The sequence below is a fragment of the Neomonachus schauinslandi genome, chromosome 4 (assembly GCF_002201575.2).
Source record: "Neomonachus schauinslandi chromosome 4, ASM220157v2, whole genome shotgun sequence".
Lineage (NCBI taxonomy): Eukaryota > Metazoa > Chordata > Mammalia > Carnivora > Phocidae > Neomonachus > Neomonachus schauinslandi.
This window is the reverse complement of record NC_058406.1, coordinates 51,669,064-51,682,994: the sequence shown is the minus strand read 5'-3', so window position 1 is coordinate 51,682,994 and position 13,931 is coordinate 51,669,064. Positions and strand designations below refer to the sequence as shown.

The window sequence follows — 13,931 nt, the reverse complement described above, 5'->3', positions numbered from 1 at the left end:
TTTTTTTTTTTTTTAAATTTTGTCCATTACGAGAAATGAATGACCAAAACAAAAACAAAGCACAAAACAAAAAAAACCCAACCCAGGAGTAGGCAGCCTTCACGAGAAAACCTTTCCAAGAAAATCTTTAAGATAGAGAAGACAGTTTGAAAAGCTTGTATCAGCAAGCACCACAACCTTGCCATGGGAAACTGCAGTGCTGAAAAAAGGCCTGATTTTTGCTTTTGTAAAACTACCCCTTGCAACCCCCAGTGAGCAGTATGTGCTGCCACTCGAAATGTGGCAGCAGGCCTCGTTTGAGGGCTGCTTCGCAATTTCTCAAAATTAAAAATGGTCTTTGGAGAATTTCTGCCACAGAAGGGGTTTAAAAGTCTGAAAATAGGCTTTTTACTTACAAACTGACCTGCAGAAAGCTTCTCATCAATGAGGTACTCTCCGGAAAGGTCCGCCCTGTGCTCCAAATGCCAAGGTCAAATGATCTTTAACTGAGTGGGAATATTTTTCTCTTGCGAAGAGACCTAACCTGTCCCCCAAACCCCTCATATCTGCATATCTTCTCACCCACCCCTCCTATCTGCCTAAGTCAGTCCGACCCCGGCCACCTTAACACCCCCACGAGGCTACCTACCTCTGAACGACAGACTAGCTCCACAGCTATAAAAGCCAACATTCCACAAGGGAGGACTCTACAATCTGCACTTTAAATACCTAAACCCACATAATTTCAGACCCATTGAACAAATCCCAGAGGTTTACAGAGGAAAATGTGAGGCTCCAAATCTTTGTTCTAAAGGCCAAAAAACCTAACCTGCCTTAGATTTTATTTTACAATTACTCCTCCCCGCAAAAGCTGGCAGTCTAACAAAATTAAAAAGAGACTCTCTCCCCAATTCTCCCCAGATGGAGGCAAGTGGCAGATCAATGTACAGCTCAAGGAGAGGAATTTAAATACAGTATGTGCTTCTCCTTTCAAAAAAGGAGAGAAGCCACTTCACATTTTGCCAGACAAAACCCTGTCCGCAGGAGGCCAGTTTCCACAATGAGGTTGCAAAGGTGCTAGAAAGAGGCCAGTAGGGAGGAGATACAGGGCCATTTGGGCACAAACCCCCCACAGATCAGAGCTTTTTTTCCAAAGTGTCTCCTTTTCAACAGGGAAGCCTTTTAAAAGTACATTTGCTTTGGATCCCTACCTGAATGACAATGTGTTGGGATCCTATTTCACCTTTTGTCAAGGATCGGGTGAGAAACAGTAAAACTGCTGTCAGCATCTTAGAAAAAGCCAAGTCCTTAGCTTATATGGGGAAGGGGGGGTACTTACAATCCCTTGTCCCGCCCTAGTGATGGGGTGAAGGTGACAAATGCCTTCTAATCTTACAAGCAGTCCGAAACTCAAACATATTAGACGTCCTTTATTTAAAAAGGTGTCACTATGCAAAAACACAATTGTTTGTGCTCTGAATTGAAACATTCACCAGTGGGGGGGGGGGGGGGTGGAATCTTAGTTCCTTCCTAACATTTTAGTTCCATTTCCTCTAAAAGTCACTTCACTCCTAAGAACTCTGTCAACAATCATCAGAAAATGCATGTGGAAAAAGGATAACAGAACCTGAACCTGAAAAATCTGCACAGAAAAGGACAACTAAATAATGTATCTTAAAAGCTTGTCCATTGTTATGCAAATGAAGAAATACCCGACTCTATTGCACTTCGTAGCCGGGTGTCTGCAAATACAGAATTACCTTTCAAGCAAACCATCCACTCCTCTATCTCACCTAAAAACAAAACAAACAACAAAAGCCCAATGTCTTTCACTACAGTGGAAAAGGTCTGCGGGAGTGATTTTGGGAAAACTATATCATCCTAAGACTCAGGGTTGAGGGGGGAGGCCTGGTAGGGAGAAAGATTTTGGGGGTGGGGGAAGACGTCGGAAACCTGAATCCCAAAGTGACTCAAAACACCTCCCCCGGTGGGAGGTGGAAGGGTGGTCACGGTAGAATGGAAATCAGAAACCTATTCCGAGAGCACATTCCTGGAAACTTCGCTCTTTCGAAGACCACATTTATCACCATTATTGTTGTTAGAATGCACAAGGGAATAAGGTTATTTTACGGAAGAATGTTACAGCAAAGGTTTCAGACTCTTAAGGTCACCTCCACCTCTCCTAATCGACTGGGCCTTTCTGGCCAAGAAGATAAAATAATGGCAGGGTAGAATCTCCAGGTGGTTGCTGTTTAGCAATTTTTACTACTGTTATTAGTAACACCTTCAGGATTCCTTCTCAGCCACCGGCAATCTTTCTGTAAGCCTCTTCCTCCATTGGGGAGGGCCAACATGGTAAACAATATAGAAGAATTGGAAACCTTATTCACTGTTTCCCCTTTTTCCTCCCCCAAAAAGGCACACACAAAACAAAAATCATACAGCGGAGAGTGCGCAAACGACAACAGCAATAGCAGAAAGCAATAAAAAAAAAAAAAAAAGTCCCCCACACCGAACCAGAGTCGGGAATCTACCAGGCCAGCCCCTCCCCCAATGCACCCTGGCGGGGAAAGGGAGCGCAGAGTCCGCTCCCGAGGCCGCTCTCCGCCGGGACCCAGGTGGCCCGGGAGCAGCTGCGCACGCTGCGGTGCCTTCCTTCCCGGCGCCCATCCGTGCGCCTTGGTCTGGGGAACACAGGGAGGTGGTCAAGGGGTGGGGTAGGGGAGGGAAATCGTCGAAGCCAGGCGGGGCTGTCTGCCCCGGGATGGGTACACAAAGAACGAGGGGAGTTTGCAGGGGTAGGGGGGTGAAAACAAGACTGCGGGGGGAAATACGTGCAAAATTAGGGAAGGGGATTCGAAGGAACCGCTGAGTCGTCGCTGAGATAAAGGAGCGGTTGAAGGGTAGGGAGAGCGGGTAGAGTGGGTTCCGTGCAAAGGGCAGGAGCCTCTGCAGAGGAGAAAGGGAGAGGTACCTGTGTACATGAAAGAGGAGTTGGTGTGTAGTCGGGGGGGGGGGGGGGGGTCTCCGGGGGGCAGGGGTGTCTGGCGGAAAAGGGGCTCCGTACATACCAGAGAGGTCTGTGCGTGGTCAGTGGGACCTGTACTGGAGAATGGGACCGGGCTCTGCGCATAGGAGAAAGACAAGATGCCTGGCAAGTTCTGGGGGCGCAAAAGGGGCCACTTACCTGCATGGTGACGACCCCCAGTTCCTCGGCCGCCAGCCTCCGCATCTGGCTCGCCAGCACTTGCGCCTCGTCCAGGATGGAGAAGTCGGCGTCGGCCACGGCGCCCAGCAGCCAGCACGCGCCCAGGCAGAGCAGCCAGAGGGGCGGCCGCGGCGCCCGGGCCCCGGCCGGGCCGGATGAGCCCCGGCAGCCGCGGGCCAGGGCGGCCGCCCCCGCCGTCTCCTCCTCCTCGGGCTCGCGGGCCATGCTGCCTCCCCCCACTCCCCGCCGACGGGCTCAAGGCGCCGGGAAGCGGGGAGGGAGCAACGCGAGGTGCGCCCCGCAAAACTTTCTTGCCCTTCTGCAGACGCCTCTGCGCGCCGCGGCGGCTCCCAAACTTAGGGGGCGCCCGGCTACAGCGCGGGAGCGCGGGCGGCCACCATCGCCTAGCTCCGGCGGCGGGCGGGAGAGGAAGCGGCAGTCCGAGCGCTCCCAGGGACCCCGGCGCCGGCGCGGCCCCCGCGGCGCGGCGCGGCGGGCGTCTCGGAGGGTGGCGGCGCGGGCCGCGGGGCTGACAGTCGGAGCGGCGAGCCGCCGAGCTTTCGCTTCCCGGGAGTCCCGGCGCGGCGAGGCGGAGGCGGCGAGGGCGGGCGGCGGCACCGGCGGAGGAGGAGCGGCGCCCGAGCGGCGAGGCTGGGCAGCCACCCCAGCAAGGAGGGAGAGGGGGAGGCTTAAAACACACACACACAACAAAAAACTGAGAGAAAGAAAGCAAGCAAGCGGAGGGGGGAAAGGGAGGCGTCTGGTGCCACCACGCTGCACTCCGGCTCCGTGCACTTCCCGGCGCGGCCGCTGCCGCGGCTGCGGTGATTTATGGAAGGCGGGAGAGAGGCGGGGAAATTCCCCCAGTCGCCCCTCCTCTCTTTCCCTCGCTCCCGCCTCAGAACCGGCCCCCCAGAAGCTGGGGGCCGGACAGCCGGCTCTCTTCTCGGGTACCAGCCCTGCCGGCGGTGGGGTCACTCGGACCTTCTCGTGGCCGGGGACAGCGACCCACCCCAGCTCTCACCGCCATCGCCAATGCGACGGACTCCGGGATCCCACCCGTTCCACGTTCCATCCAATGTCCCTTTAAGTCCTGGGACGCCGGCTTTCTGCCTGGCAGAGTCTGGGAAGGAGGGGACCGCCGTTGGTGCGTCCTTTGCTTCTCTTCGGTGTTATTAGTAACAATCACTCGACGGACCAACAGGTGCTTTTATTAACCAGCTACTGTGTGCCCGGCACACAGTAGCTGGTTAATAAAACTGTGTTAATAAAACTGTGTGCTCTGGGGGTTGTGTACATTAGCCTTGAATCCCACCACATCCCTGTGAGGTACGTATCTTTATCCTAAATTTTTAGGTAACAGACTGAGGCTAAGAGAGGTGGAATAAATTGCCGAAGGTCACCCAGGGGACAAGAGGCAGATCCAGAATTTAAGCACGTCTGATTCCAAGGATCTTGCTCTTAAATACGACATAGTTCTTTCTGGCTCTCCATCTGATCCCATCAAAAGCAAAACAAAACCCACAAAACTACGGAACGGGAGTTGGCCCCACACATCTGCGAAGCACGGGGAGGCGAGGTTAACCTTCCTATTTACTCCTGGCTCAGGCTCTCTGAGAAATCACCTGTTGGAAGCACCTGGAACAAGTGGATGGTTGGGGTGGGGGAGGGGTATGCTGAGGCCGCTCTTCGTCCTTCCAAGAGTCGTGAGGTTGCTGCTCCTACATTCCTAGAGAACAGAGCCATGCCCCACACGGTGAAGGGGCTTGCCTAGGGATACCTAGCCGGGCTGGTAGTAGTACTACGACCTGGACTTAGTGCTCTTTTGCACTTTATAGTAAAACCTTCTGTTGTACTTCTTTGACTACATTGTATTAAAAACCCACCTCTTGTAAGCTTTCCCTGGCCCAATCCCTCCTTGTGATTATTTCTCTATTCTCAATTTCCCAATCAGTGTGGTCTCCTATACTATATGTTTTCATTTTGTGACACTCTTCACCCTATCTGCCCTTGAGACAGGGACATCAGACTCTTGCTGCACCATCATTTAGTATCTGCGATATTTGTTTTACATAACTCGCACATGCTAGAACTAGAGTACGCTTGTTGAGGGCAGAGACCAATCCACCTCTCCATCATCCACACTTAGCTTAGTACCAAGCATAAAGTAGGTGCTGTAAAAATGAAGCTTTAATTAATGATAGGATAAAAAAAATCTACCTGTTGTCTTCTATCCTCAGAGTTGAACTGACATTTGGCAGAGAAATGATCCTATAACTTGTTTTTAATTATTGCACATGGCAATCAGTGAAACGAAACATTTTAGTCCACATGGTAAATGGAAGAGAAAAAACCCCAAAAATAATGGCAGTTAGCATTATTAATATTTTGTACTGGATTCTTCAAGGATACTGTCACCAGAATTGTCACACATCTCTAAGCCATCCTTCTGAAACTCCTTCAAAATGGCTTCTCTTTCCTTGCCTATCTTTTGTATATTGGTATTTCTTGGGGTCCTATTTCTTGAAATTCTAATCCTATGTCCCCTCTTTTCACTCCAAGGTTCTTTTTGAGAACTCTCCTGTATACTCATGTCTTCAATTATCACCAAGACATCAGAGTTTTACAAACTTCTAAACAAAGCTTAATCTCCCCTTTGAGCTGGATTTCCATTTTTCCAACTATTAGCTAGCTTCTCTAATAACTATACCTAAAACTCATTACCGCTTTCCCTCATTCTCCACCTAAATCTGCATCTGACTGCATATCTGGGTGGATGTCACCAGCTCTCTAAGCTAGGCTTCTTACTCCCTGCCTCCACTCCGGCTCCCTGCCTATGTCTCCTGCCCATCTTGGCACTCCATCTGTATCCCATTGGCTGACGTCACTTCCGTCAGTTCCTCGTCACAACTGACCTGCATTAGGACCACAGCCTCCTCCCCAGTCTCCATGCAGTCCTTCTTATCCCCATCATTCTGTTCTTCACACCAAAACCAAAGTCATCTTTCTAAAAGTCAAATCTAAACTTGTCACTGAGTAACCTAATCATTTCTGATGCCCCATCACAGAGAAATTCAGTTAACACAATAAACAAGCTCTCTGGGGTGCCTGGGTGGCTCAGTCGTTAAGTGTCTGCCTTCGGCTCAGGTCATGATCCCAGGGTCCTGGAATCGAGCCCCACATCGGGCTCCCTGCTCCGCGGGAAGCCTCCTTCTCCCTGTCCCACTCCCCCTGCTTGTGTTCCCTCTCTCCCTGTGTCTCTCTCTGTCAAATAAATAAATAAAATCTTTAAAAAAAATAAAAAAATAAACAAGCTCTCTGTGCTCTGCTCTGTCTTTCTAGGCTTATTGAAGCCACTCTGCAGCATTTAATAAGCAGCATTGTGATTATCCATTTGAAAGTCTTGTTTTCTCCATCCTAATGTTTCTCAGGTCCACCACCACCTATAGCCTTGAGGCACTCTTAAACGGCAGATCTAGTGCTCCATCCCAAGTTTACTGAAGTGGAATTGGCAGAGGAGGGCTGAGTCCTGCAGTATGCATTTTACAGGCCTCCCCCCTCCTCCCCCCAAAGGAATCTTTTGAACTGCTTGCTGCAAACAAAGCTCCCCGGGATGGTAACTCATTCATTTAGCCCAGTATCTACAACCAAGAGATTCTCACTACCCAGGAAGAGCCATGCAATATCTCCTATGTTGCTAATGGAGAAAAGTCTCAGAGAAACTCATTTGTCCAAGATAATACAACTTTAGATGGGGGTACCAGTATGCAAACCTGGGTCTTTAAACACCAAAGAGCAAGCTCTGAGCTATTAGTCTGGTGTCAGAATGTTCACACGTGTACCTTGGTACGTGACAGACCAGGAAAAGCTTTTTGGTTGATGAACTACTACTCCTTAACGTCCCCAGCCCATATAAGTGAAATTGCCCCACCATTGACCCCTGCTCAACATTAGTTGATTGTCTGCCAGGGGGGGCAACTGATTGGACCAGGGTGGGCATGTGACATGAAGGCAGCCAATCTATCACATACCAAGGTATGACAAAAAGATTAGCTGGGTCAAACAAATTTTTATTCTCAAAAATTTTAGGAAATACTAAGAGGAATAGCAGGTAGAAGTAGTAGTTGAAACGAAAAGGACATAAGGAGTCATAGGATCCTTGAGTCCCATAATACATATTGCAGGAAATATACAGCCGTATATACATAGCACCTACTACATAGAATCACCTAATAAACAGTGGGTATGATTCTGCACACTGAAGCTAGGAAGGAGCAAACATCACAAATGAATGAAGAAAGACAACTGGAGAGAAAAGATAGTGGAATACCTAGAACACATGCCTTATAAGAGACATCACCAAGACCTAGAACTAACTTTCTGGCTCCAATTCCAGTCCACATGTTCTATTAATAAGAGACTCCTTTTTCCTCCCCTTTGTTTTCGTGTAACTCTAAAGATCAAGTTCAATCATTATTCTATATAGTGAAGACACTACTGACTATGTAGCTATTTGAACTTAAAAAATGATGAAAAGACTGGCAGGTGGGCCACAGGTGTCCCTAGGAGACTGTAGACTACCATGAAACTTGCCTGATGGCTTTACCTTCTCATTAGAGTGTTCCTGTGCTCCTCGCTTGTGACCAAGTTGGACACCTGTTCACTACTTGTTTCCACCCCAGAAGTTCCAGCAGTTAACATGTGACCTTGTAATTGTCCATTTGCAAGTCTGTTTTCTCCATCTTAATGTTTCCCCTTGCATAGGGGCCATGCTAATCTTCTCTATACCATTCCAATTGTAGTCTATGTGCTGCCAAAGCAAGCTCTTAATGTTTCGCAAAGTGTGGTCTACAACCACCTACAGCAGAATCACCTATCAGGGACTGTGTCAGCTTCCTTCACTGCCACAGAGTCTAGCATGATTCCAGACACAGTAGAAACCCAAATGATGTAGGAACAAAGAATTGGGGAAAGATTTTTTCCCCAAAGATTTATTTATTTATTTGAGACAGAGAGACAGAGAGAGTGCATGCACACGCATGGGGAAGGGGCAAGGGGAGAGGGAGGGAGAGAATTTCAAGCAGACTCCCCACTGAGCCCAGAGCCAGACTCAGGCTCCATCCCACCACCCTGAGATCATGACCCCAGGTAAAACCAAGAGTGGGCTGGAGCCACCCAGGCACCCCTAGGGGAAATTTTTTTTTTTTTTAAGATTTTATTTGACAGAGAGAGAGAGACAGCGAGAGAGGGAACACAAGCAGGGGGAGTGGGAGAGGGAGAAGCAGGCTTCCCGCAGAGTAGGGAGCCCGATGCGGGACTCGATCCCAGGACCCTGGGATCATGACCTGAGCCGAAGGCAGACGCTCAATGACTGAGCCACCCAGGTGCCCCTAGGGGAAAGATTTTTGAGAAAATCCATGAATCATTCACTCTGTGCAAAGAGGGGCACAAACCATTTTGTTCCTTGACTGCTAAAAATGAACAGACCAAGATTCCTCATCAAACTGGTTGCTCTTCCATATTTGGGGAGGTACCAAGCCACTTCAGTGATGGACCAGTTCATGGTACTCATTGGCTAAGATTCCCACCACAGAAAAACTCCATGTCAAACTGCTTTGAGGGACTCTTGTTCAGATTTCCGAAACTGTGGTATGGAGTTCCCCTTTGCATGCTCTAAAGTGGAAACAAAGCCCAACTTCGCAATGAATTCTCAACCTAATGCTGCTGGCTGGCCTCCCACTCAAAACAATAATTGGCTGCAAACTACACTGAACCTGTGAACTCAGGGAGCTCAGGAGAATAGGATAGGTAACCCAAGGGCAGATTCTAGCACTTGCTCATTAACTTCCACAGGACTTCAGATCTCAGCAAGTATACTTTATTGCTAAATGAATGGAAACAGCTAATGGTCTAGACAGAACCCTAGAATGCAGAGCATCTCTGGCTTTCGTATTCTTCCAAGTGATTTTAAAAATTGTCAGATTTCCCATTCCCCTTCAAATGGGGAGCTAGCAAAGACAGAATAACAGTGATAGAAGTTTCGGAACCCTACCATGGGTTGGGCACTATGTATGGCACGATACATTTCTTGAGCGCTTAGTATGTTTCTTATGTTTTTTTCAACTTCAGTATCAGAACAGAGAAGACAAGATTATTATTATGATTTCATACACAGGGAAGCTGAAACTCAGAAAGGTTAAGTAAGTGGCCCAAGGTTATAGGCTAGTAAGCAGCAGAGCTGAAATGAAAACCCATCTTGATTCCAAATTCAATTCTTTTGCCTATCATGTACCTTTCTCTAAGTGAGAAAAAAAAAAGAAGAAGAAAGAAAGAAAGAAAGAAAGAATACCTGGCACCAATAGATCCCTGCCAAAGAAACATTCTAATTTCTGAGGGATAACTATTTTTTCCTGTTAATTTCAACAAAGATTTATTGAGATTTGCTGTGTACGAGTAGTTTTACTAGGGATACAAAGATGAGTAAGATGGGTTGTCCTTAAGAACTTCATAGTTGGGCGCCTGGGTGGCTCAGTCGTTAAGCGTCTGCCTTCGGCTCAGGTCGTGATCCCAGGGTCCTGGGATCGAGCCCCACATCGGGCTCCCTGCACCGTGGGGAAGCCTGCTTCTCCCTCTCCTACTCCCCTGCTTGTGTTCCCTCTCTCACTATGTCTCTCTCTGTCAAATAATAAATAAAATCTTAAAAAAAAAAAAAGAACTTCATAGTTATTGGGGAAGTTAGAGAACCTTAAATCAGAAAATATCACATACGACAAGTGACTCCTGGCCTTTCCGCTTGCTGTTCCCTGCATCCTAAATGCTCTTTTTCCAGATATCTGCATATCACTGTCAAGAACTGTGAAGAGTCTGAGACTTTACCCCATTTGCAAGCCAACAAATCAGCCTACTCCAATCTCAAGGATGCTGGCAGAAGACACAAGGCTCCGGGGTTAAAGACAAAGGGCTTTATTACTCAGCAAGAGCAGTAGCCAGAGGGGGAGCATAAGCCCCAATTCCTCCTGGCAACTCGGAAAGGGCCAAGTGACATCTGCACACTTGGGGTTGCACTGAAGAAGAGGAACCCCAAGCTCAGGTAACCCAAATCTTATTTATAATGAAATGCAAACAAAACTGCCCTTTGTCCCAGAGGGAGATATCTTTAATGTACTGGACAGAAGGAAAATTTTCCTTTTGCTTCAAAGAGAGACACTATTGCTACCTGATAAAGCTGTTCACTAAACAAACATCATTGAAAATATAATGCAGAATAATAGGGCACTTCATACCTTGCTCACAAGGCATGCAAAGATGCAAGAAATCCATGGAGACTTGTCTCCCCGCATCACCTGGTTCTAGTCTGGATTCAAATATGAGGGGAGACCTTCCCTCACCATTCCCTTGAAGACTGTAACCCCTATATCCCTCCCTCCAGGAACTCCCTGTAACTTAGGTGTCTATTGTATTTACACCATCTAACATCATGTATGTTTGCTTACTTGCTTTGTTTATTGCCAGCTCCATGAAGGTGATGATTTTTTTTAAAGAATTTATTTGAGAGAGAGAGCAGAGAGAGAGAGCACAGGAGCAGGGGGGAGGGGCAAAGGAGAAGCAGACTCCCCACTGAGCAGGGAGCCCAATGCGGGGCTCGATCCCAGGACCCCGAAATCATGACCTGAGATGAAGGCAGCTGCTTAACCGACTGAGCCACCCAGGCATGCTGATGATGACTTTTTTTTTTTTTGGTCAACATATTCTTCGTGTCTGAAATAATACCAGCACATAGTAAGTACTCAAGAAATAGTTATTGAATTAATGAATATAATATGGAATGTCTAGAGAAAGAGGTTATATATCAGGTACAATGGAAGGGGCACAAAACCTAGGAGGGAAGTCAGAGAAGGCTCCCTGGAGGAGATGTTGCCTGAGGAGTATCACCAAGGGTAGTTACCGGGCTGAAAGAAAACATCTCTGAAGAGAGAAAAGCGTTTAAAAATGTACAAAGACTGAAACAAAATATAAGGAAAGGAACTAGAAGTTGGGGATTTCTATAGCAGTAGGTGGGAAGGGGCAGTGGACAAGGCTGTTGGTGAAGACAGAAGCCTTGGTCCTTGGCCAAGGATTTGGATATTCTGTGAGGGATGGGGAGCTACAAAAGGGTTTTAGGTAGAGAAGTCACATTTTAGAAAAGTTACACTGTAGTTGTGTGGAGGATGGCTTTAAGGCAGGGACACTTTACTCACATTGATTGAACTCAATAGTAACTCAAAAGTATCTAAATATTTTTAATTAGGATGTTGAAATTTCTTAAGGAAAAGTGTGATACAGGTTTTTAGTTTAAAAAACAAGACACAAAGAATATCCAGAGCTTTATCAAGATCCCTCATGGCTTTTTATAAACATAAGAGTAATAATTTAAACGTATGGTACCTTAGGAAACAAAGAGCAAGAAGTGACTTTCAGCTAGTCATTTCTGTATACTGAAATCAGATGACTTTCTTTCCATGGGCTTGGCAAAGCTTTGATTGGACATAATAAGCAGTATAGTTCTTTTCATCTTACCAAAAGTTTAAAATTTGTCTAGAAACTATTTAAGAGTAATAGAATTATGTATAAAGCAAATCAAAATAACTGTAGGGCGAGCATCTACTAGATGCAAGGGACTGCACTACTGCTCTGAGTTTATACTCTGGCTAGGGAGGCAAGACTTGGAAATATACAAAGTGAAATAGCAATGAGAGATATAAACCACAGATCAAGGCTATAGTAGAAGAAATGAGTTACACAAACACTGTAGTTTGCCTAGTGAAGCGATGACTATATATGGAAATGATATTATTAGTTAATACTTTTTGTGTGCTTACAAAGTTCTAAGCATGATGCTCTGTGTTTTAAATGGAGTTTTCTCATCTAATCCCTAAAGCCATGAGACACAATAATAACAGCTAACATTTGGGGTGCCTGGGTGGCTCAGTCGTTAAGCGTCTGCCTTCGGCTTGGGTCGTGATCCCAGGGTCCTGGGATGGAGTCCCACGCCGGGCTCCCTGCTCAGCGGAGAGTCTGCTTCTCCCTCTCCCTCTGCCTGCTTGTGTTCCTGCTCTCGCTATCTCTCTCTCTTTCTGTCAAATAAATAGATAAAATCTTTAAAAAAAAAAATAGCTAACATTTGAGCTCTCGCCAGGTTCCAGGCACTATTGTGTTTTCAATGGATTATTTTATTTTATTCTTGCAAAGACCCTATTTAGGAGGTATAATCATCCCCATATTACAGATTAGGAAACTGAGGTTTAACAAGATTGAATTCTCTGCCAAAGTTTCCACTGGTGTTATATGATGGTGTCATTGTTTAAATCCAGGCCATCACTCATAATTACAGTGCTCTCCTGCTTCATCATACCAGGTACATATTATTATCACTACTTTGCAATGGAAGAAACTAATGTTCAGAAAAGCGGAGTCACGAACACATGTCTAAACAAAAGCCAAAACACAGGAACTTAACGATAACACATCTTGAATGATCGGAAGCATGAATGGCAGAGATTTCATATTTTATCAATATCTTCCAGCTGACTTGCACTTGAATTACTGTATGAGTAACCTAGTGGTAAATGGGGCAAACAGGATTCAGATTTTTAAAACCTTTATCATTCACTCACGCCAGGCACTTTGGTACACGCTAGAGAGCAAGCATGTGACAGGCATGCCCCATACTCTTACGAGTTAACAGCCTCCTGGCAAAGACAGATAGTGAACTAGCAACTGCAAGAACAAGTGACTGCAAGTGAGGAATTTAACAAAGGGCAGACACTTTCAGATCAGTGCTCCTTTGGTACCCATGTCCTCCCAAATTCTAGAGAATTTTAGGATTCCTACCAGAGTGGATGTGTGTACTGAGCATTGTAATTTCACCCTATAGCCCCAAGGTTCAGGAATAGGGTAAAGAAAAGAACATACCTATTTGTATTTTATCCCCCTCTCAAATGCCAAAAAGAGCCCTTGCTAGCACTGTACTCAAAATTTGCAATGGAAGCCTCGAAAACAAGCTCGAAGACCTCTCATTTCACCTGCTACCAGTCACTCTAGTTTCCCCTGGTCCATGTAAGTCCACTCTTGACCCCAGACTCTCACCTTCAGCATCCCAGTTTGCTAAGCTATGGTGGACCCACTACTTCAATGTGTCACATTTGGATTATTCACTCTCCGGCACTAGGGTATCTTAAAGTTGGGTATCCTTGCCCTTAGCTCACAGCACTGACTGGGCAAACCTGCCTCCTGCCTGACCTCAGGGGAGGGGATCACACATGTGCAACCACGGGTGTCAAGGTTGAAATGAAAAAGTCATCCTTGATGTCTTCTTTTAATCTGGTTAAATCATTTCCTTTCTCCAACTTTTGTTTATCAGTGATCCCACATGAGCTACAGGATGAAATGAAATGGAAATTCTTAGCACACAAGGACTTGCATGATCTGGACCTGAACGTATCTCCCTGCTTCCCCCACTCCCTCCTTCCCCTACTCCCCGCACACACCTACACCTCCAGCCAAAACAAGCCACTTGAATCTCTAACTACAATCCCTCACTGTTCTACCTTTCCCTGACTTTGCTCTTTTGATTTCATCTGCTTGGAATATCTTTCCTTACCTTTCCACCTGGCTAAGGCATTCTTATTTTTAGAGATTCAGTTGGAATCACTGCCCCCCCCAGGAAACCTTTCTGATCACTCTGCCCCCTACCCTAGGTTGAGGG

At 46.7% G+C, this 13,931-nt stretch overlaps 1 protein-coding gene and 1 non-coding gene across 2 annotated transcripts in view; both read right to left on the bottom strand.

Annotated features, from left to right (window-relative positions):
- The window catches only part of CACHD1 (cache domain containing 1), a 204,421-nt gene extending 200,842 nt beyond the window's left edge, over window positions 1-3,579 (bottom strand). The window contains exon 1 of the mRNA XM_021679998.2: window positions 3,167-3,579. Coding sequence (XP_021535673.2) covers window positions 3,167-3,412 — 246 coding nt within the window. The 5' untranslated portion in view covers window positions 3,413-3,579. The remainder of the gene's footprint in view (window positions 1-3,166) is intronic.
- Window positions 3,580-7,906: 4,327 nt separating this feature from the next.
- Window positions 7,907-8,009, bottom strand: LOC123324716. The gene has a single exon (XR_006539986.1). It is a non-coding gene; the product is annotated as a U6 spliceosomal RNA (small nuclear RNA).
- Window positions 8,010-13,931: the final 5,922 nt, after the last annotated feature.